The 25,301-nt window shown below is 43.3% G+C and overlaps 1 protein-coding gene across 1 annotated transcript; it reads left to right on the plus strand.

Moving 5' to 3' along the window:
- The first annotated feature begins 1,603 nt into the window (after positions 1-1,603).
- Positions 1,604-25,301, plus strand: LOC128685777 (uncharacterized). The gene is made up of 9 exons (XM_070087823.1): positions 1,604-5,594; positions 5,671-5,778; positions 14,897-15,067; positions 15,226-15,391; positions 15,789-15,887; positions 18,555-18,682; positions 19,746-19,921; positions 22,263-22,390; positions 23,368-25,301. Exons 1-9 carry the CDS (start codon positions 2,231-2,233, stop codon positions 24,218-24,220), a joined length of 5,193 nt encoding a protein of 1,730 aa, XP_069943924.1. The 5' UTR covers positions 1,604-2,230; the 3' UTR covers positions 24,221-25,301.

The following is a 25,301-nucleotide window of genomic DNA, read 5'->3' on the forward strand; positions in this document are numbered from 1 at the left end:
GATACATACATGATACATACATACATACATGTGTTTCTGAGGATACATATATTCCTGAGGATACATACATGTGTTTCTGAGGATACATATATTCCTGAGGATGCATACATGTGTTTCTGAGGATACATATATTCCTGAGGATACATACATGTGTTTCTGAGGAAACATATATTCCTGAGGATACATACATGTGTTTCTGAGGATACATATATTCCTGAGGATACATACATGTGTTTCTGAGGATACATATATTCCTAAGGATACATACATGTGTTTCTGAGGATACATATATTCCTAAGGATATATACATGTGTTTCTGAGGATACATATATTCCTAAGGATACATACATGTGTTTCTGAGTATACATATATTCCTAAGGATACATACATGTATTCCTGAGGATACATACATGTATTTCTGAGAATACATACATGTATTTCTGAGGATACATACATGTATTTCCGAGGATACATACATATATTCCTGAGGATACATACATACATTCCTGAGGATACATACATGTATTTCTGAGGATACATACATATATTCCTGAGGATACATACATTCCTGAGGATACATACATATATTCCTGAGGATACATACATGTACAGGAATAAACAAATGGTGTATTATATATATTTAAGCTAATATAAGGCAATAAAACCAGTGTAACTTTTGGGACCAGTATTTAAGGTCACACATTAATAAAATATAAACAAAGTTAAGATATTAAATAACATGGATTCGAGAATTAATAAATACGAGTTGGGAAGAAAACTTGATAATTAAATTTTCCATCACTGAGAGCGAGAAAGTGAAAAACGAAAATAAACACTAACTCATGGATGGCTAAGAGGAAATATTGGGACGATCTTGTGGCATAAGTAGGTTGGTTAATGGGGTTTAAATCCTATCTACTACATTTGAGTCATTAACGCTGCACGTCAGTTTTCTGTTTTCTGTTATCATGTTTATTTTTCCCCTATAATCTACCTTGTTCATAGTTACTATCGTATTTGCTTTGTTAAGTTATACCATGAATTAAGGAAACATCCCAGACTTCACCTTAAGAAAGTAGACAAAGAAAATACGATAATAAATAAGGACAAGGTAGATTATAGGAGAAAAATAAGAATATTAGGAGAGAGGAAACTCAGGCGCCTCTTAATGTTGCACGTAACCTGGTCCCTACATGACCAAATTATTGTAATCTCTAAATCAGATATTACAACAAAGTCTCAGCATAAGATTATCATGATTATTATTCATTTGTCTTAAGCATTTTATACATGTTCGTAGCTTCCATTATCTGTTAATTTAATCTTTATTTTGATTATGTGTGATGCTTAGAATTAAAATTTTAATTGATACTAGCGTTGAGTGACCTATGCTGTCAAAGTGCTTATTCAATATTACAGCTGTTACTGCTGTACCAAGCAGTGAGACGAGCTGCTGCATGCAGCTGTCTGCTGTAACTATGACACAGTTGAAAACTAATTATACTAGTTGAGGAAAAAAAGAGGGGCCAACACAGACAGATATTTGTACGCACGCACTCACATGACACCAGGATGAGCTAGAAAGGTATAAAAATGAAGTGTATCGTGGAAGTGGTAAGTGGAGGAGACTAGAGGGGATGCGAGTGGGGGGTGAGCTGCACACTTGAATTTTAACGTATGTGAAGGAGGGAATATAGATAATGTTGGTGGTGATGACAGAGGCCACTGAAGTAGTTCGGTGAATATAGTGCTGCTGGTGGTGGTGGTGATGGTGGTAGTTTAAAAGCCGTGATGGATTGTGGTAGATGTGGTTGTGTCAGTAGTGGTGATGGTGGATGTGGTTATGATGGTGGTGGGGCGGTGGTGGATGTGGTTATGATGATGGTGGTGGATCTAGTTGTGATGGGAGGGTAGTAGTGGTAGTGGTGGTGGGTGGTGGCGGTGTGGGCGAGAGTGGGTCAGGAGAGGCTCCAGGTGGCGGAACCCACTCTCTCTCAGACCGTCGTCACAGTCGGTGATGGGGACGGTGGAGTGCGACCCACGCTCAGCAACGCTCGCCTCGAAATTCCTTCTCAAACTTCCTCATCAAGTGACTCAATTGTAGTTTGAATTTTTTTCTGGTATCAAGGATGTACGAGTTATTGCCGAGTGTAGCAAGTGTACATTACGGAATAGAATTATAAATTCTGACAGTTATATGAAGTGAGAAACAGCAGTGCGTGTGCGAAATATGGCTCTGTTACTTGTGTTTTGGTTAACAGTGGCAGCAGGAGGCACTGAGGCAGTTCTGGTGCCTTACATACTAGGAGACACAACTATCATGGTAGATGGCTCTGCCCTCGGTTACAATTCCCCGCTACTGGATCACCTCAGGCAGGGCATGCCCTTACGCCGGGGCAGCGCCCCGACGTCAGGAACCCCAGCCGATGACACCGTCCAGAGGCCAGAAGAGGCTGGAGATGCCACCCTAGAACAGGGTCAGTTTCAGATCTGGGAATCACCACACCGCCTAGATCCCCAAGACTACCTCACCTCTACCAGCGACTTCCTCTCCACCCCTGACGGCAAAGTGGGCATTAGCATAATGCCTCAGCACTATACGACTGGGGATCAGCACATGTTCGGCGTAGCAACGCCACCATTTAATCTTGCAGAGGCTGCAGGGATTCATTTGAACGATGATACTTCCTTTGCCAATTCTCCGCCCTTCTACTACTCCGTGGAGAATCCAGATATCAGTCAGGTGTCACAGAAAATTCACCACATCGTAACTGCACTGCACTCGACGGCGGGCGGGAAGCCCAACGACCGCGCACCCATCCCTCATGATGAGATGCTGCATTACTCCACCCAGCAGTCGGATAGTTCCATTGACCGTCCAACGGCTATAACCAATAACGAAGGCTTCGCAGGTATGTCGGTAATGCATATGGTACCCAAGGACTCTGGCCACCATGATGCGCTTTTCGCTAACAGCGGAGATTACAACCCGTTATTAAATAGTGATCCTGCTCCTTTTCCCGTCCCAGTAGGTGAGGCACCTCTCGAGCCATATGACCTACAGGAAAGTGCTGACAATTCACATGGGGTGAACGGTTTCAACGAGCACTGGATCCATGACAGCAGCCAGCTGCCATTTTATTCTGAAACCCACGACTTCAGCGACGACACTTTAACAAACCAACAACAGAGTTCTCCCGCTAGTTCCTCGCTGCTGGTTCAGGAAGTCTCTAAGAAAGACACCGGCCAGATAGAGGGTCACCTCAAAGCTCCCATTGACGCAAGACTCTCAGGCGCTGACCGTAATGCAGCGCAAGTAGCTTTCCAAGACGCCAGTGACCCAACAGTAACTACACAAGTAGACGAAAATTTCCACTCAGACATCGTACAAAAGATAGTCAGTGATTTAATTAATCAGCGTGATACAACTACTTATCCTACTGATCAGCAAGATACTGTTACTGAAAAGACTGAGCAACAGAATACAGTTACTGAGATAACTGAAAAGTGGAACACCATTGCTGACTTGAATAACCAACGAGAAGCTGTTAATGGTTCGACAGTTAACATTTTTGACTCTAATAATCAGCAAGGTGTTACTGACTCTGTCGACAAATGGCACAGAGTTGGTGAAGTGACTGTCCAACAGGAGACAGTTACTGAATCGTCTGACCAATATGAGACAGTTACTGAATCGTCCGTCAAAGAGGAGACAGTTACTGAATTATCTGTCAAACAAAACACAATTACTGAATCATCTATTCAACAAGAGATAGTCACTGACTTATCTGTAGAACAGGAGACAGTTACTGAATCGTCTGTCGAACAGGAAACTGTTACTGAATCGTTAGTCCTGCAAATGACACTTGCTAATACTGCTGGCCAAGAGGAGGACCTTACTGACACTACTGTCCAACAACAGATCACCACTGACTCAAACATCCTGCTGAAGCATGACATAACTGAGCAAGAAGCGACGCCACCCTACGGTAACAGAGACGAAGAGGAAGATACCTTCACAGAATCCCAACAACCTCCGACTGAACAGCCTCTCTTTATTATCCCGGAGGAGATCCTGGCACTCAGAGAGGAGGAACTTAAGCATCACGAGAAACAGGATACTTTGCACGGTGCCATAGAGCAGGAGGACCAACTGGCACTCAACCAGGCTATGGCAGAACTTTTTGGCATCTTGTCTAACCCTAACACTAATGATTCCGATAAACCAGAAGACGGGGAACATTATGATTCTCAACAAGCTATCGGGACTACCACAGTACCACTTGCAGTGTACACACACGAAAGTGACCAAGCTCTTCTGCAACACAATGGAGAATATATTAAAATCGATCGTGAAGACAACGAACACTCTACACCATCAGTTACTCACCTAGAGCATGAAGACGCGAGTCTTAAGAACAACTCAACAGCGAAACCACTAAGTACCTATGAGGATGGAAGTGATAGGTGGTCAGAAAGTGAACAGAAACCCCAAACGTTCAACTCTAACCAACACAGCATCTCACACCATTACACTAATCCCATATTCACGGACTTTCCCTTAACACGGGGAGAACCCGAGAACGCAGGTACTCAACACGAAGTGTTAGAGGACGGTGCCTTGCATTACTCTCCCGGCCTCCTCATCCCTCCACCAGAAACACAAGAACAAACCAGTGACCTTCACGGTGTTAGTGAGGAATCTTTCCTCTCTAGACACGAGCCGCCTCGCCCAGACGATGGGCTTAGTACTTGGTTCGATCGCGACCCCATCACTATCTTCGATCCGTTGCATTCTGATAAATTAGGCTCAGGAGTAAATACAGGGATACTGTCGGGAAGCGCAACTTCAGTGATAAACACTGGGTTATTCCAGGGCACCACAGTCTCAGAGATAAACACAGGGATCCACCAAAACAGCGTAGTATCAGGCACACACCAAGGGACACAGAGCACCACACACCCGGGGATACATCAGAACAGCACACACCCGGGGATACATCAGAACAGCACACACCCGGGGATACACCAGAACAGCACACACCCGGGGATACATCAGAACAGCACACACCCGAGGATACATCAGAACAGCACACACCCGGGGATACATCAGAACAGTACACACCCAGGGACAAACACCGGGTTAGTCCAGATAAGCACGGTCCCAGGAATAAACACAGGAAAACCCCAGGCCAGTTCAAACTCAGAAGTTATATGGATACACATAAACGGTACAACCCCAGGAACAAACACAGGGGCACACCATGGCAACACTGTCTCATGGATAAACACAGGGATATCCCAAGGTAGTACAAACTCAGTTCCCGTAATAAGAGTGCCTGAGGGGAAGCCGGTACCAGGACACACTCTTCCACCCCTGCCAGGCGTACAACCGACACCAGGAGACACTCTTCCTCCCCTGCCAGGCGTACAACCGACACCAGGAGACACTCTTCCTCCCCTGCCAGACGTACAACCGACACCAGGAGACACTCTTCCCCCCCTGCCAGGCGTACAACCGACGCCAGGAGACACTCTTCCTCCCCTGCCAGGCGTACAACCGACACCAGGAGACACTCTTCCTCCCCTGCCAGGCAACCGTACAAACCGACAGGAGACACTCTTCCTCCCCTGCCAGGCGTACAACCGACACTCTTCCTCCCCTGCCAGACGTACAACCTACGCCAGGACACACTCTCCCACCCTTGCCAAACGTACAAATGGAGGAGGACACTGGAACTGACGGAGGCTCTGTGTCTACTCATGGAAATATCCCAGGTAAGTGCCCCCACACACCTCTAACTAAATGAAAAACGCCACTTGTTATTGAAAGATTGTATGATGATTACGACAGAATGTGGAAAAAGACACGTAGAGTTCAGCTCAGGTGAGACCTTCTGGCTGTGTTGAAACTCTTTAGCATTCAGTCGTCGAAATATAGAAGTGATTTGATTATGCTTTTAGTATGTTATAGAATGCCCATTCTATAACATGGAAATAAATGGTATCAAATACCGACACAGTGGAAATATAAACACATATGCAGTATAATGTGATCCTTTATTGACAACGTTTCACCCACACAGTGGGCTTTTTCAAGTCACACACAGATATACCTGGGGTGGAAGGTACGGGAGTATTTACAGTCATGTTCAGAATGTTGAGGTCAGGTGGAGAATGCTGCATCTGATGATCTACCGAGTTATAGAGTCTTGGGTAGCTTGGCAGGGGTATTGGACAAGTTGTGAGTAGACCTTCTGCAGTGTTCTATGTTCTTATGTGGGATAGCGATGAAGAAGTTTCTTGGCGAGTGGTTCAGCTATGTTATAGAAGCCGTTGTTCTGGTTGAAATTGTTGGTTATAGAGATAAACGATGATTCCAGGATTCTTCTGTATTGAGTGTTGTCTTCTGTGGCTATAAGTCTTGAGTTTCTGTAGTTAATTAAATGGTTGTGTGAATTGCGATGTTGTACACAGGCATTCCTTGTATCGTCAGTCCTGCTTGCATATTGGTGTTCTGAAATACGTGTTTGGAGGTCTCTTGATGTTTCGCCCACATATAATTTGTTGCAGTCATTACAAGGGATTATGTATACCCCTGCAGAGGATGGAGGCTTGTCCTGTCTACTACTGGTGATGTCCTTGATGGTCGTGGTTGTGGAGGTAGATACTTGGAATGATGTATTGGAAAAGATGTTGGAAACATGTTTGGCAATGGAGTTGGTGGGGAGGACTATGTATCTCTTCTCGGCAGTGTCTTCTCTGGGTGTGTTGAAGATGTTTAATGCCCGCCGTCTGCAGTCTCTGATGAAGTGACGAGGATAGTGGAGTTTAGAAAATACTTGTTCAATTATAGTGCATTCTTCCTCAAGGAACTCATTGCTGCAGATTCTGAGTGCACGCAGGAAGAAGCCTATAATTACACCACGTTTGGTTTTGGTGTCGTGGTGAGAGTAGAAGTGGAGAAGATCGTTTTGGTTGGTGGGTTTTCGATAGACTTTAAAACGAAGTTCGTGGTCAGCTTTGCAGAGCAGAACATCAAGGAAAGGAAGAGTGTTGTCGACTTCTTCTTCAAGTGTGAACTGGATTGAAGGCTCGACCTGGTTGAGCTTGTCTTGGAGAGCTTGAACGTTGAAGCGTTTAGGAGTTATGAGGAGAATGTCGTCAACATAACGGAGCCAGGTGACAGACGAAGGAATAATGATGGAGAAACGTTCGGCTTCTAGATGTTCCATGTATAGGTTCGCCAGGACCGCACTGAGTGGCGAACCCATGGGTAGTCCAAAAGTCTGCTGAAAGAGGTGATTTTCGAAATAGAAACACGTAAAGCCAACACATAGTTCAACAAGGTCGATGAAATCGCTGGCTGGAATGGGAAGATCAAGTGAATCGTCAATTTTCCTGCGCAAGAGATCGATGGCTTGTGTAGTAGGTACTTTGGTGAATAGGGAAGTCACGTCAAGGCTGGAAAGTTTCTTGTTCCTGATGTTGATGTTGCGAATGCGATTGAGAAGATCACCCGAGTGTTTGAGATGTGCTGGACTGATAGTGCCCAAGAGTTTAGAGAGGTGTTTTGCGAGAATTCCTGAGAGCTGGTGGGGAGCACCTGCCAGAATGTACGGCCTGCCAAAAACTCACAAGCCTCTCAGGAATTCTCGCAAAACACCTCTCTAAACTCTTGGGCACTATCAGTCCAGCACATCTCAAACACTCGGGTGATCTTCTCAATCGCATTCGCAACATCAACATCAGGAGCAAGCAACTTTCCAGCCTTGACGTGACTTCCCTATTCACCAAAGTACCTACTACACAAGCCATCGATCTCTTGCGCAGGAAAATTGACGATTCACTTGATCTTCCCATTCCAGCCAGCGATTTCATCGACCTTGTTGAACTATGTGTTGGCTTTACGTGTTTCTATTTCGAAAATCACCTCTTTCAGCAGACTTTTGGACTACCCATGGGTTCGCCACTCAGTGCGGTCCTGGCAAACCTATACATGGAACATCTAGAAGCCGAACGTTTCTCCACCATTATTCCTTCGTCTGTCACCTGGCTCCGTTATGATGATAAATTAGACACATGTGCAACTCTTGGGTATCTTTATTGAGGAAACGTTTCGCCACACAGTGGCTTCATCAGTCCATACAAAGGAGAATCTTGAAGAACAGGAGGAGAATGAGGTAATCAGTCCCTCAACCTTGAGTCGATGTGGTCAGTCCATCAATCTTGAATAGAATACGGCATACGTGCTGAGAAGGAGCTTATAAACCGTTGGCAGGAGAGGTGCAGCAGTCATAGGTCGTGTAACATTTGTTCAATGTTGAAGTAGGTCGTGCCCAAGAAATAGGCAAGCGAAGAATTCCCAAGTATTAAGATCAACATTGAACAAATGTTACACGACCTATGACTGCTGCACCTCTCCTGCCAACGGTTTATAAGCTCCTTCTCAGCACGTATGCCGTATTCTATTCAAGATTGATGGACTGACCACATCGACTCAAGGTTGATGGACTGATTACCTCATTCTCCTCCTGTTCTTCAAGATTCTCCTTTGTATGGACTGATGAAGCCACTGTGTGGCGAAACGTTTCCTCAATAAAGATACCCAAGAGTTGCACATGTGTCTAATTTATCAACATGTCGGTTCTCTGAACCATTCATCTACTGGCTCCGTTATGTTGACGACATTCTCCTCATAACTCCTAAACGCTTCAACGTTCAAGCTCTCCAAGACAAGCTCAACCAGGTCGAGCCTTCAATCCAGTTCACACTTGAAGAAGAAGTCGACAACACTCTTCCTTTACTTGATGTCCTGCTCTGCAAAGCTGACCACGAACTTCGTTTTAAAGTCTATCGAAAACCCACCAACCAAAACGATCTTCTCCACTTCTACTCTTACCACGACACCAAAACCAAACGTGGTGTAATTATAGGCTTCTTCCTGCGTGCACTCAGAATCTGCAGCAATGAGTTCCTTGAGGAAGAATGCACTATAATTGAACAAGTATTTTCTAAACTCCACTATCCTCGTCACTTCATCAGAGACTGCAGACGGCGGGCATTAAACATCTTCAACACACCCAGAGAAGACTGCCGAGAAGAGATACATAGTCCTCCCCATCAACTCCATTGCCAAACATGTTTCCAACATCTTTTCCAATACATCATTCCAAGTATCTACCTCCACAACCACGACCATCAAGGACATCACCAGTAGTAGACAGGACAAGCCTCCATCCTCTGCAGGGGTATACATAATCCCTTGTAATGACTGCAACAAATTATATGTGGGCGAAACATCAAGAGACCTCCAAACACGTATTTCAGAACACCAATATGCAAGCAGGACTGACGATACAAGGAATGCCTGTGTACAACATCGCAATTCACACAACCATTTAATTAACTACAGAAACTCAAGACTTATCGCCACAGAAGACAACACTCAATACCGAAGAATCCTGGAATCATCGTTTATCTCTATAACCAACAATTTCAACCAGAACAACGGCTTCTATAACATAGCTGAACCACTCGCCAAGAAACTTCTTCATCGCTATCCCACATAAGAACATAGAACACTGCAAAAGGTCTACTCACAACTTGTCCAATACCCCTGCCAAGCTACCCAAGACTCTATAACCCCACCCGGTAGATCATCAGATGCAGCATTCTCCACCTGACCTCAACATTCTGAACATGACTATAAATACTCCCACCAGGCCCGGTGGCCTGGTGGCTAAAGCTCCCGCTTCACACACGGAGGGCCCGGGTTCGATTCCCGGCGGGTGGAAACATTTCGACACGTTTCCTTACACCTGTTGTCCTGTTCACCTAGCAGCAAATAGGTACCTGGGTATTAGTCGACTGGTGTGGGTCGCATCCTGGGGGACAAGATTAAGGACCACAATGGAAATAAGTTAGACAGTCCTCGATGACGCACTGACTTTCTTGGGTTATCCTGGGTGGCTAACCCTTCGGGGTTAAAAATCCGAACGAAATCTTATCTTATCTTACCTTCCACCCCAGGTATATCTGTGTGTGACTTGAAAAAGCCCACTGTGTGAGTGAAACGTTGTCAATAAAGGATCACATTATACTGCATATGTGTTTATATTTCCATTCTATAACATGCATGTGATGGAAATCCTATAAACTCTCAGGCAGAAGTTAGTGTTCATTCCTCTCTTGTTTCTATGATCGTTGTGTGGGAAAAAAATTCACTCCATTTTCAACAACATGACGTGGTTGCTGTGTCGATGACATCCTCATAGCAACTAAGAGTAACGTTATGCGTCACATACAACATAGACTCGATACAATTGAGTCTCATATTAAATACACACTGGAAGAGAAACGTGAAGACAAATATCCTTTCGTCGATGTACTGTTATGCTTTATACTCGTAAATTTAGAAATAAACAGTTTTTCAACGTGTCCCGGAAACACACTAATAAGGACGATTTAAGGCAGTTCCACTCGGACCATAACAGGACGAAACGTGGAATTGTCACCGGTATCTGAGTGCCTCCAGGGTAAGTAGTCCTGAGGACTCCCGCACATTTGGCCAACAGACACTCCGCCGACGGACATTTCACTGAATGGCCATATGGCTAACTGGCACTGATAACCTTACCTAACCTAATTATCCGTTCGGCCAAATGTCTGTCGGCGCATTGTCCGTTCTGCCAATTGTCCTTCGGTCAAATGTCTGTCGGCCAAGTGTCCGTTGGTCATCTGTCCGGTCATGGTCCTGAGCACCTTGAGGAGGAATATAGCTACATCAACCAGGTCTTCGCAAAACTGTTCTTACCCTCTCATTCATTAATGACTGTAGACATCGTGATCTGCTCTGCGAATCATCATTATTCCCAAGCTTAACAAATCTCAGGAAAGATTTGTCTCTAAGTGAAAGCTTAAAGTAGCCACAAATAATAGCACTACCGTTAGGGATTCAACCGGAAGGACACCCACAAGTCTAACTGAAACCGAGCTGGTTTCAGTTAGACTTGTGGGTGTCCTTGACTAGATCTCAGAGAGATCTAGTCAAGGACCTGGCCGCGGGGGCGCTGACCCCTGGAACACCCTCCAGGTAGACTCCAGGAGACAGCTCGACACTTACACTGAGCCTAAATACGTCTGCCGCACTGGTAATATTTTAATAATGTTTCTGTTATTCACAGCAATAACCACAACCTCTTGATACAGTGGAATGATACCAAACTTACCAACAAGGTTTACATAAATGCACCTTCAATACCTCCAGAGTTTGGGCTAAGCTGAGTTTAAGACGTCAGGACCCAGCCGTCAGCTGACTTCCCTAACCACTTTGTTTACCCGGACATCTGCACTACAACTGACATTCATGCTAGTATATTTTTCTCTTTTTTTATTGAGCTGATAAAATCCTTGGTGAGTGAAACGTTTCCATAATAAAATTATCTAACGTTGCATAAATATTTCTTTTATAAATTTGTCGGTGTTATATACCATAGCGTCACGAGAAACCCTTGATGGTTGCCATACTTTTTTGGGGTTAAAGGAAAAGGCGGCCCTAGTGCCGCATGAACCCCATCCGCTTTTGGGTTAAAGGGTTGCATGAACCTCAACTGCCCTGGGGCTGTATAATAATAATAATAATTATAATAATAATAATATTTTTATTTACTACAAGTACATGTACAAGGCATACAGACCATAGCTGACATCAATGACATACTACTATATAGAAAGCCCCTTGTTATGCAGAGCATTTCGGGCAAATTAGGTCAGTTTTGTCCCAGAATGCGACTCACACTAGTAGACTAACACTCAGGTACCCATTTTACTGATGGATGAACAAGGACAACAGATGGCTTATGGAAACACGTTCCTAATGTTTCACAGCTGTACCGGAGGAGATTCAAACTCCGGACCTCAGTGTTTGAGCTAGCCCTGGGGCTGTATGACACCCAACGGCCCTGGGGCTGTATGAACCCCAATTGCCGTTCCATTGATTTTAGGTTAAAGGTTATGGCGGTCTTGGGACTGTATGAGCCTTCATTAGTAATACTGTTGTTTTACGGTTAAATGAGCAGCACTGTATAGCCCTTGTGGTTTAGCGCTTCTTTTTGAAGCTCTAATCAGAGATGATTAGGGGCTCTGGTGGCCTGGTGGTTAAAGCTCTCGCTCCACACAGTGAGGGCCTGGGTTCGATTCCCAGCCAGAGTAGAAACATTGGGCGTGTTTCTTTCCACCTGTTGTCTATGTTCCCCATCAGTAAAATGGGTACCTGGGTGTTAGTGGACTGGTATGGGTCGCATCCTGGGACACTGACCTAATTTGCCCGAAATGTTCAGCATAACAAGGGGCTCTGTATATAGTAGTATGTCACTGATGTCACCTAGGACTGTATAACATGTACTTGTAGGAAATAAAGATATTATTATTATTAAATGTTACGACAGCCCTGAGGCCGTACGAGTTCATCCTGTGAGGCGCTCCTTCACTGCTCTCTCACAGCTCATAATGTGAGGCGCTCCTTCACTGCTCTCTCACAGCTCATAATGTGAGGCGCTCCTTCACTGCTCACTCACAGCTCATAATGTGAGGCGCTCCTTCACTGCTCTCTCACAGCTCATAATGTGAGGCGCTCCTTCACTGCTCTCTCACAGCTCATAATGTGAGGCGCTCCTTCACTGCTCTCTCACAGCTCATAATGTGAGGCGCTCCTTCACTGCTCTCTCACAGCTCATAATGTGAGGCGCTCCTTCACTGCTCTCTCACAGCTCATAATGTGAGGCGCTCCTTCACTGCTCTCTCACAGCTCATAATGTGAGGCGCTCCTTCACTGCTCACTCACAGCTCATAATGTGAGGCGCTCCTTCACTGCTCTCTCACAGCTCATAATGTGAGGCGCTCCTTCACTGCTCTCTCACAGCTCATAATGTGAGGCGCTCCTTCACTGCTCACTCACAGCTCATAATGTGAGGCGCTCCTTCACTGCTCACTCATAGCTCATAATGTGAGGCGCTCCTTCACTGCTCACCCACAGCTCATAATGTGAGGCGCTCCTTCACTGCTCTCTCACAGCTCATAATGTGAGGCGCTCCTTCACTGCTCTCTCACAGCTCATAATGTGAGGCGCTCCTTCACTGCTCTCTCACAGCTCATAATGTGAGGCGCTCCTTCACTGCTCTCTCACAGCTCATAATGTGAGGCGCTCCTTCACTGCTCACTCACAGCTCATAATGTGAGGCGCTCCTTCACTGCTCACCCACAGCTCATAATGTGAGGCGCTCCTTCACTGCTCTCTCACAGCTCATAATGTGAGGCGCTCCTTCACTGCTCTCTCACAGCTCATAATGTGAGGCGCTCCTTCACTGCTCACTCACAGCTCATAATGTGAGGCGCTCCTTCACTGCTCTCTCACAGCTCATCCTGTGAGGCGCTCCTTCACTGCTCACTCACAGCTCATAATGTGAGGCGCTCCTTCACTGCTCTCTCACAGCTCATAATGTGAGGCGCTCCTTCACTGCTCTCTCACAGCTCATAATGTGAGGCGCTCCTTCACTGCTCACTCACAGCTCATAATGTGAGGCGCTCCTTCACTGCTCTCTCACAGCTCATCCTGTGAGGCGCTCCTTCACTGCTCACTCACAGCTCATCCTGTGAGGCGCTCCTTCACTGCTCACTCACAGCTCATCCTGTGAGAGGTGGTACAAGACAGAATCACAATGGGTCTTTGTTTAACCCCCATTGGGTACAACTACATCATTAAGATATTACAGTAAATTCATATAACTGGCCCACTAGTGTAGACGATCAGGTCGTCCGTTGCTTCAGAGTTGTCGTAAAGTCTGTCATCAAGCACCTATTAGATTTGTCTACCTCGTCATGTAAAAAAATATAGATTAGAAGTAGCATTTGCGCCTGACCAACGTTCGTAATAACCACTACAAACGATATATCATTTAGTTTACGAAAAAAATCCAGTATTATAAGTTATAGGCAGTTTTATGAGTTGATTTTAAGGCTAACCAATATATTCTTACATAACCAGGTGCTTTCTGTAAAGTATGTCAGTAATGTTAAACATTCCAGAATCACTTGTAAATTGAACTTTGTAGAGATAAAGTTTATTATTTATTAAGTAGATCAGTCACCTACCTTCATATACCTTGATTATTATTATTATTATTGTTATTATTATTATTATTATTATTATTATTATTATTATTATTATTATTATTATTGCTGTCATTATCATTGTCATCATCATTAATATCGTACTAAAGCTCTAAACCCGTAGTAGTCATGCAGCGAATGGAGAATGAAGGGCAATCAGATCTAAACCAAAGAAGTGGAGGGTAGCGTCAGTTCCTTGGATCAAGAGCCCACCTTTGAAAGGCTGCAATATTTACTTAAGTTTACGGTGCGTCTAGTTCCGAACATTTTAAAGGTCTGTCCGTGTTGATAACTTTCATTGCTTGCAAAGTTATTGCACCGTGAATCCTAGTCTCTAATATTAAAGATTTGTTAAGACACATGTGCCTTTTCTTGACGAAACGTTTCGCCCGCGCTGCAGGCTTCGTCAGTCAAACACAGTGATGATTGACACTACTGGAGACATCAGTGTTGGTGGTAGATGAAAGTAGAGAGGCAGTCTGATATGCAAATACAAGTTTATCTCAACATGATACATTCTTAATACAGAATTGGGTGACACTTGAGAGCTTGTTGAAAGTCCATGTTCACGCAGAACATTTCGGGCAAGCAAATGTAATCAGTCTATCGCACTAAGTGATGATCTTGATGTGATCCCAGGCAGGCTGGGGCTACGACCCTCCCTGGCTGGCGAGGCAGAAGACGGTGTGGGATATGTAGGTGATATTTGTATTTTTTCTCTCTGTAGGGATGATCCACAACACTGACGAGGATGGCGAAGGAGAGAGCAACAGTAGTAATTACAATAACAGTAGCAGCAACAGTAACACCAACACAAGGAGAACCAACGTTACCAGCATTTTTGAAGGGGCAGTGTTCCACAGTGTTGAACCAAGCCTCATTCAGAAATCCTCCTGCAGTAAGCATAGTGTAGTACACAGACCTGTGCATGAGTAGTACTTGAATAATATACACCTGGATGTAGCGAAGCACATTTATTAATTTAGGATAAGTATTTTCGATATAGACCTCTCTCGGTGTATTTATGGTGTAAACTCTGCCCCTTTTCTCGTGCAGGATGCGGCTTGCGTCTCACCTCAAAGATCGTAGGAGGGCAGCCAGCGGAGATAGAACAGTTCCCATGGATGGCAGCCTTCAAGCTCAAGAGCACAGGGTTCATATTCTGCGGTGGTTCCATTGTTAGTGACCTCTACGTTCTCACCGCCGCTCACTGTGTCAAGGAGTAAGTTAAACGTTCCTGGCAGGTATGATACTATAGATGGTACGTAATACTATGATGATGTAGTAGCCAGCTAGCAAGTATGTTTTTAGTTCCAGCACTAGGCAATAAATAGCACAAACGAACCTAAATACGGACAGTGTAGAAGCTACATCTTTTGTACATTTGTGGTGAGTCAGCAGAAGAAGAGCAAGTGTTGGTGAGGCCAGATTATGCAGCACTTACCTTCAGTTTTATTTTCTGCATTTGGTTTCGTTCGTACTACTTCTAACATGTTATTGTCCCGCACAAAATTATTTTTGATCTAGTAGTTAAGGAGCCTGAAAGGGGCTTTCAGGCTCCTTAACTTCTTGCAGTTCTTGATGAACACAGTATCTAAAATATATTCTACCTTTCACAGTCGTCGGGCAGAAGAGGTGATTATACGGCTGGGAGAGACGACCAGGAGTGGCACCCAGGCAGTGGAAGTGCCAGTCCAGGAGATCCTCCTTCATCCCAGGTAATACACGTATACAAATTGGCATCAACCTTTTCCCCACATCCCACACTCCACACACACGGCAGGTTGGGTTTTGAACCGGCTGGTAGGGTCATACACTGGAGTATATCTCAGAGTCTCCAAACATCCAACCTTTCAGAGACACCTCCATGAAATACCTTACAGGATATGCTAAAAGAAAAAAACTCACTGTTAATGATAAGATATCTGAAATTTTGTGGTTATATCCACATTTTCATCGATTAGATGAACAAGTTGTCTTTACAGAGCTTGTAACCCAGTTATAACCAATATTTTGTTTATGTTTTATAGCAGAAATAACATATCATTTTTTTTCAGATTGTATACCTTATTGTTCTTCGTGTAACAACTAAATGAAGTAACTGTGAAATACGGAATGTTTAATATTCCTGTCTAGTGATGTAACAGTGGTCAGCGGGGTCTGACAAAGACCCATTGTGACCTCTGTAATCCGGTTGAAGGCCCTTGATCTGTATTCCCTGGATCTCAGGCGAGAGAGATACGTGATAATATACACTTGGAAAATTCTAGAGGGATTAGTACCAAACTTGCACACGAAAATCACTCCCTGTGAAAGCAAAAGACTCGGCAGGAGATGCAACATTCACCCAATGAAAAGCAGGGGCGCCACGAGTACACTGAGAGACAACACAATAAGTGTCCGGGGCCCAAGACTGTTCAACTGCCTCCCAGTATACATATGGGGATTACCAATAGACCCCTGTTCGTCTCCAAGAAGTCACTGGGCAGGCACCTAAAGTCAGTACGTGACCAACCAGTCTGTGGTTCGTACGTCAGTTTGCGTGCGGCCAGCAGTAACAGCCTGCTTGATCAGACCCTGATCCCCCACGAGGCCTGGTCTCAGACCGAGCCGCGGGGGCATTGACCCCCAAAACCCTCTCCAGGTATTCGAGATCTCACAGGATGAGCTGCGGCAAGCACAGTTGTTAGTTTAACATCATTATTATGCACCTCATACCCATCCAGGAAGGGTGGTAGTCAAAGAATTACAGAGGTACATAATGTGTCCATTACCTTAAATTTTAGTATGGTATGTTCGTAATAAAGTAACAAGTTTAAATGGTTATGCGTTATTTACAGTGGGCAAAGTCAGGATATTTTTCCAGAATGGTTGGCAATATGCCACTGTGGATAAAATTCTTTTACATTTCTTAATCCTACCTAACTCAGATCCGAACCCGGTTAATGCAGATCCAAACCCGGCTAACTCGGATCCGAACCCGGCTAACGCGGATCCGAACCCAGCTAACTCAGATCCGAACCCGGCTAACTCAGATCCGAACCCGGCTAACTCAGATCCGAACCCGGCTAACTCAGATCCGAACCCGGCTAACTCAGATCCGAACCCGGCTAACCCGGAATCAAACCCACCTGATTCCGATCTAAACTCGGCTAACCCGGATTCGAACCCGGGTTCGATATTTGTATGCTTTATTAACTCGTGTAACTAAATCCATCAATATATAAATTATTTTTCCTTAAGGCTCATGTTTTGAGAACAGTTCGTCTTGTATGATCTACGAAACCTAAAAAAAAAAAAATGAACTGGAGAGTTGAGCTTACTTAAGTAAGTTTATTTAGGTATATACAAATTCAGTTAGCGTGTAGGTGACTTCTCTAACCATTAAATTCACGGGGAAGCGCTAAATCCATAAGGGTAAGAGCGCGCCTGGGGAATGTGAGGGATTCGAATTTGGTCCGAGGAATGGGAGGATAACTCCAATTCCTTAGATGAAGAGTCTTTCATTAGTGACAGAGCAGAGCTTCATGGAGCATATGCTGATGGTTTTATGAAGTCCACGTTGATGACTTCCTGTTGCAAGGTGCAAGGACACATACGCAAGTTTTCCTAACATTAAATGTGAATTATGTTAAATTTCTTGGATCACCTTAACAACATTATCAGCTGGACTGTCAGGTGGTACAACATTGCTTAATTAAAAATACGTTGGTCATTTTTTATTTAATTCTGAATGCACACCTGACAAATGTCTCCCTTAATGATGTATATGAATTTACACTCAGAATATATATACACCGAGAGGGGTATTTCAGGGTATATTTGCTAACAGTGTACTTTAATCCACATTTTAGGGATTAAAGTAGTCTTGGCTGTTGGTTTAAAGGCTACGTGCAGCCTGAATGACCCTAGTGCAGTTGATAGCCTTTAAACTCCCATTGACCAATAATTCATAACTCTGGCTTTGTTAAGTTGTTTAATATCTTTATGATGCACCTCATAACCATCCTGTGGGGATAGTTAAAAGATTACGCAAAGTTTTGATAGCTGAACAAATTACTGTGGTGGAAACATAAACACATATGCAGTTTAATGTGATCCTTTATTGACAACGTTTCGCCCACACAGTGGGCTTTTTCAAGTCACAAACAGATCTACCTGGGATGAGAAGTTACGTGTTTATGTTTCCATTGTGTCGGTATTTTATACCATTTATTTTCATCAAGTTACTGTGGTAATGAACTATTTACATTAATTTCAACTGTGCTTGCCCGAAATACTACGCACATCACGGGGCTTTCCTACAGTGTGCCGAAAAAGTGTAATATCAGAGTTGAATCAGTACTCTGTAATTATAAGAAATAAACTTTGACTATTTCCGTCAGGTACAGCTTGACCGCGGTCACTCACTTTGACATCGCGCTGGTCAAGCTTCAACAACCAATAGAATACAACGAGAGAATCCTGCCCGTCTGTCTCGCTTCTGGCAAACATAAATATAAAAATGAACAAGGTAAATATTGGTATTGAACACCTTTATATAGGACGATGTAACTCACGTGAAAAAAACAAAGTTTGTCTCTATGTTTGGATGCCTCTGAGATTCTCTGCACCTGCTGAATAGGATCTAAGCCAGAGGCCGAAAAATACAGATGAATTTTCTTTTCTGGTTTTGTCTCCATGGTGGGTAACATCGTCCCTTGAGAAGTGTAAGTATTCTTGAAGTTTATTTCATTGTGAGTTTAATCTTCCTCGGATGTCCCCCAAAATCTTCCGCACACCTAAGATCAATACCACCCTCCTCATCAGCCTATTTAGCTCCACTTTTCTATATAACTAAACCGGATCAATAACTCGCTTTTCATTTTTTTAAAATTATACATTTCATATCACCAAAATGTCTTCTCATTTTAACAACTTTGTGACTTTGTAAATGGTTCAAGTCGGACCGAAACGTCGTCGTAAGCTCCTCTCTTCTATGTGCGGGCTATTTGTGTATTGTGTCTTCTCATTTTTTTCACTCCACATTCTGTGCATAATGTTCACATCAAACACTGATCTCATACACTTCTTCAAGGTGCCTGGATGCCTGTGAAGGGCTCTTGATTCAAAGAAACGGAGCTACAGTCCCTATCCTTAGATCAAATCTGACTGCCTCTCATTCCCCAGGCGCTGGATGACCCCATCAAGTTCGATGTTCCTCCTATGACTGTAAACAGACTGCTCGGTCGCTGTGCGATCCGAGAAAGGTCTTCCCGTATCCTATATGCCCAGCCCCATCTATCTCAATGATTTGAAAAAGGCATCTCCATATTAAGGCCATTCTCCTCTACCTAAGGAAAGGCCGAATAGCTTAATTCTTTGTATGAAGAGCCTTGAAAACTGAAGTGGGAAGGGTTAGCATACATTAGGCCTAATTTTGATATGAGCCTAGGCAGGATAGCAACTCTTAGTCTGTAAATTCATGTAAAAAAAAATCTTAGGCTTTTGCTCCAACTTGCAAAAATGTCATATAGATTAGGTTCTACAGTGCGATGTATGAAATATGTATGAAAAACACTTGGTTTTACCCCCAGCCTATGTAGCTGGGTGGGGAAGAAACCGGTTTGGTGGAAGCGTTGAGGAGGGACTGCAGGAGGCCAGAGTACGAGTACTCTCCACCAAGGAGTGTAAACATAACTCTCAGTACCAGAACAATGAAGTACATAACAAGATCATTTGTGCTGCTGCTGAGGGCAAGGATGCCTGTCAGGTGGGTTCATTAATATTGCAGTGAGAGAGAGCGAGATAAATACATAGAGTATATGAGTGTCCTGATGCTTGTTAATTTTACTATTCACATTTGCTACGTCTGTATTTTTTCCCTTTTATTGTCTTCCCATTTCTGTAAACATTAAATCTCAGTTATTTTTTTTTTTTAGTTTTCTGTCTTGTCTTTCATAAAAGAACTTTTTGGAAACCTTTTTTGGAATTAAAGTATGTGCGATCAGCCTATCACGTTTCTAAGAATTACATATCAGTAATTTTTTTGTCATTTCCAACTGTCTGCAAGTTCGCCTTCTTGTAATGTGTATATACATGTACGTATGTGTGTGTGTGTACTCACCTACTTGTGGTTGCAGGGATCGATTCATAGCTCCTGGCCCCGCCTCTTCACTGGTTGATACTGGGTCCTCTCTCTCCCTGCTCCATGAGCTTTATCATACCTCGCCTTAAAACTATGTATGGTTCCCGCCTCCACTACGTCACTTTCTAGGCTATTCCACTGCCTGACTACTCTATGACTGAAGAAATACTTCCTAATATCCCTTTGACTCATCTGAGTCTTCAACTTCTTGTTTCTGTGTCCCCTCCCTGGAACATCCCGTCTTTGTCCACCTTGTCTATTTCGCGCAGTATTTTATACGTCGTTATCATGTCTCCCCTGACCCTCCTGTCCTCCAGTGTCGTCAGGCCGATTTCCCTTAACCTTTCTTCATAAGACATTTCCCTTAGCTCTGGAATTAACCTTGTCACAAACCTTTGCACTTTCTCTAATTTCTTGACGTGCTTGATCAAGTGCGGGTTCCAAACAGGTGCTGCATACTCCATTATGGGCCTGACGTACACGGTGTACAGTGTCTTGAACGATTCCTTACTAAGGTATCGGAACGCTATTCTCAGGTTTGCCAGGCGCCAATATGCTGCAGCAGTTATCTGGTTGATGTGTGCTTCCGGAGACGTGCTCCGTGTTATACTCACCCCAAGATCTTTCTCCTTGAGCGAGGTTTGCAGTCTTTGGCCACCTAGCCTATACTCCGTCTGTGGTCTTCTTTGCCCTTCCCCGATCTTCATAACTTAGCATATTGGCGGGGTTAAATTCGAGAAGCCAGTTGCTGGACCAGGTGTCCAGTCTGTCCAGGTCTCTTTGAAGTCCTGCCTGATCCTCATCTGATTTAATTCTCCTCATTAACTTCTCATCATCTGTGAACAGGGACACTTCTGAGTATAACCCTTCCATCATTCCATCCACACATACCAGAAACAGCACTGGTCCTAGGACCGACCCCTGTGGGACCCCGCTCGTCACAGGTGCCCACTGTGATATCTCATCACGTACCATGACTCGTTGTTGCCTCCCTGTCAGGTATTCTCTGATCCAGTGCAGCGCCCTTCCTGTTATATGCGCCTGATCCTCTAGCTTCTGCATCAGTCTCCTGTGAGGAACTGTGTCAAAGGCCTTCTTGCAGTCCAAGAAGATGCAATCAACCCACCCTTTTCTCTCGTGTCTTACTTTTGTTACTTTATCATAAAACTCCAGTAGGTTTGTGACACAGGATTTGCCTTCTATAAATCCGTGCTGGATGGCTTTTATACTCTTGTTCCGTTCCAGGTGCTCCACCACTCTTCTCCTGACAATCTTCTCCATGACTTTGCATACTATGCACGTCAGTGACACTGGTCTATAGTTTAGTGCCTCTTTTCTGTGTGTGTGTGTGTGTGTGTGTGTGTGTGTGTGTGTGTGTGTGTGTGTGTGTGTGTGTGTGTGTGTGTGTGTGTGTGTGTGTGTGTGTGTGCGTGTGTGTGTGTACTCACCTATTTGTACTCACCTATTTGTGGTTGCAGGGGTCGGGTCTTAGCTCCTGGCCCCGCGTCTTCACTGGTTGCTACTGGGTCCTCTCTCTCCCTGCTCCATGAGCTTTATCAAACCTCGTCTTAAAACTATGTATGGTTCCTGCCTCCACTACGTCACTTTCTAGGCTATTCCACTTCCTGACAACTCTATGACTGAAGAAATACTTCCTAACATCCCTTTGGCTCATTTGAGTCTTCAACTTCCAATTGTGACCTCTTGTTTCTGTGTCCCCTTCCTAGATCATCCTGTCTTTGTCCACCTTGTCTATTCTGAGCAGTATGTTATATGTCGTTATCATGTCTTCCCTGACCCTCCTGTCCTCCAATGTTGTCAGGCAGTTTTCCCCTAACCTTTCTTCGTAGGATGATCCCCTGAGCTCTGGGACTAGTCTTCTGTGTGTGTGTGTGCGCTCGCTAAATGTAATGACATTAAGTGAAAATGCTAGTGAGTTTAGTATACATTTACTGGTGTTTTACAGGGTGACAGTGGAGGCCCACTGGTGGCTCTCAGTGGTGACCAGTACACACAGATAGGCCTAGTGTCCTGGGGTATAGGCTGTGCTGACAGTAACTACCCAGGGATCTACACCAGGATATCATCTTTCAGGTGAGTTACTTGGAATGTGAATGAATAATGATGAATATTTCCTCGTATGGTTCACCATCTTTTGTTATACAGGAGTTTAGGACGTATTTGGCTTCTGTTACTTCTACAGTATTAAATTATTAATGTTACTAATAGTGGAGTGTATGACGTCATGCAATATACCTATATACACTAATTAGGACCCCACTGGAAACAACACCTAATACCTGGGTACCCTTAAGACTATTAAAGAAAAAATAATAAGTCAAAATACCGTGGCCGGAACAGAGCATCAAACACCAGTACTTAGGAACTGTTAGTGTCCGTGGTCTGGTGGGCAACGCTCTCGACTCACACACACAATCTGTTTACCTGGAGAGAGTTCCGGGGGTCAACGCCCCCGCAGCCCGGTCTGTGACCAGGCCTCCTGGTGGATCAGAGCCTTATCAACCAGGCTGTTATTGCTGGCTGCACGCAATCCAACGTACGAGCCACAGTCCGGCTGGTCAGGTACCGACTTTAGGTGCTTGTCCAGTGCCTGCAAGGCAAGGGTGAAAATACTGGGCGTGTTTCCTTACACCTGTTGTCTCGTTCACCTAGCAAGCCTACTAGTAGGTACCTGGGTGTTAGTTGACTGGTGTGGGTCGCATCCTGGGGGATAAGATTGAGGACCACAATGGAAATAAGGCGACGCACTGACTTGGGTTATCATATAAAAACTGCGAGCTTATATATGCAAAACCAAAACCAAAACTTGCATACTTAATGTAAGTGAATTTACCGTTATACATCATAATCTTATAATTTTAAAGACTTAACTTTACTTAAAAAGAAATAAGCGCTTCAGAGGGAACATTATTATTGGATTTATCAGACAATACAAGTTTTTATTTATTTATGCTTTACAAGATTAATATACTTCAATTGCAATAAAACACTGGTAGACTCAAAAGAAAACCTCTAGTATACAAACTTATCACATTCTCTCTGTGTTACAGTAAATGGATCACCGAGAATGCCAAGGAAGGTCGCGCGTGCCAAGGTTCGCTCTTCAGAACACAGGTCAACCAGGGTGTACGTAACAAGGTCAAGAATAAAAATAAGGCAGGTGTACAGAAGGAAGAAGAGAGTGAAGAAGGAGGTATTGATAAGCTAATAGATTCAATACTTAAAGAACCTAGTGACCTATCTGTTGTACCTAGCCAAGGCAACCCAGCTCCAGTAGGCCTACCTGGGATAGGCACTGTGCTAGGGCCAGACGTAGGTGTAGACGGTGATCAAGACGATAGAAATAAAAAGAGGAAAAATGTGAGGAGACGTAATAAAAATAAGAATAAGAGGAAAAACAAGAGAAAGAAGAACAAGCAGACTGCAGGTAATATCTTGTCTGCCATACTTAATAATAGCAATAACAAGAATAATAAAAACAGAAGAAAACATAACAAGGATAATAAAGGAGATGGAAACAGGATAAATGATAAGTATAAGGATCAGAGTGAAGAAGTTGTGAACACCGAAGATGAAGTGAAAAATAAAACCAGAAATAATGGAAATAAAAGAAATAAGAATAAGAACAGAAATAAGGGAAATATAAGAGATGGGGAAGAAGATGTGCAAGTCGAAGATGACATAAAACAAATAAACAACAAAATGAATGTTAACCGTAACAAGAACACTGGTAACAGGAGGAAAAACAACAAGAACAAGAATAACGAAGAAGCAGGAGATAGAATAAAGAATAATGAGGAAGAAAAAGATGATAGTGGGCAATTATTCGACTGGACTATCATACCAGAAGCTCTGAAGGGTATTAGTGCTATAATAAAGAAGGAAGCTATGAATAATGACTAAGATAATAAAGAAGGAAGCTATGAATAATGACTAAGATAATAAAAAGGAAGCTATGAATAATGACTAAGATAATAAAAAGGAAGCTATGAATAATGACTAAGATAATAAAGAAGGAAGCTATGAATAATGACTAAGATAATAAAGAAGGAAGCTATGAATAATGACTAAGATAATAAAGAAGGAAGCTATGAATAATGACTAAGATAACAGGGTCAAATATTAACTCTGCACAACAGAAAAAAATAAAGTGACAAGAAGATAATTATATAAGAGGCTAACTGCACCATATATATTTATGTCTCCAGTGTTAAGTTAGAGAAACTTTATGTTATTGTTGCTTTGTCTGTTATTAAATATAAAGATTAATGACTTTAGTCAGTAGAAGAGGCATCTAGCAGACAAGTAGATGACACTTGCACGTTATACAACGTTAACTTTTATAATTAAGATTGAAAAGCTGCTGGATGAATCTTGTCTTGGGATTCTGCACACGAGAAAAATTATTTTGTGTTTCATTGTCGTTGACATCATCTTCCGCTCTGTCTTTTCCTTACATTAATTGATGCTGTCAGATTTTGCTCGACATTTTCAGTTTCTATAACGATTATTTATTTTATTCCACGAGGTCTAAAACGTTCGAGAAGTTCTGTGACTCTTCATCTCTGTCTGTAGAGGGAACATCATTCCCTTCCTAACCTGCATCTTCTTTTCTTAGATGAGTTTTGACCGTGTTTCTTGACACTGGTTTAGGTTACTCATACTATATTTTCGTCGTTTAAAAAAAAGTCCTGATTTATTTATTTATTCCCAATTAATATATTTATTGCTAAAACTGTGTTGACAACACCACCACGCTGTATGTGCTGTGATCCTCGAGGAATTGTTCTGAAGTATATTGTAAGTTATCGGCTGCGGGTGTTATTTGTTCAGTTTTAAAATGATTTTAAGCCAATTTGTCTCTATTAACAAAGACTTTAAACCCAAGATTAATTAAAAAGGCTATTGAGTGAGAGTAGCAATGATAATGTTAACTTCCATTTGGCACATTGTGCTGAAGATATTCATGGGGAAGCAAAATTAC

This window comes from Cherax quadricarinatus, chromosome 23 (assembly GCF_038502225.1).
Source record: "Cherax quadricarinatus isolate ZL_2023a chromosome 23, ASM3850222v1, whole genome shotgun sequence".
Taxonomy (NCBI): Eukaryota; Metazoa; Arthropoda; class Malacostraca; order Decapoda; family Parastacidae; genus Cherax; species Cherax quadricarinatus.

What these genes read in the sequence shown, in the direction of transcription:
- LOC128685777 (XM_070087823.1), top strand. Translation starts at nt 2,231, where the DNA reads ATGGCTCTGTTACTTGTGTTTTGGTTAACAGTGGCAGCAGGAGGCACT. An exon ending in CACTCTTCCTCCCCTGCCAG is followed by an intron (nt 5,595 to 5,670) that starts GCAACCGTACAA and finishes CTCCCCTGCCAG; the next exon opens with ACGTACAACCTACGCCAGGA. An exon ending in CATTCAGAAATCCTCCTGCA is followed by an intron (nt 15,068 to 15,225) that starts GTAAGCATAGTG and finishes TTTCTCGTGCAG; the next exon opens with GATGCGGCTTGCGTCTCACC.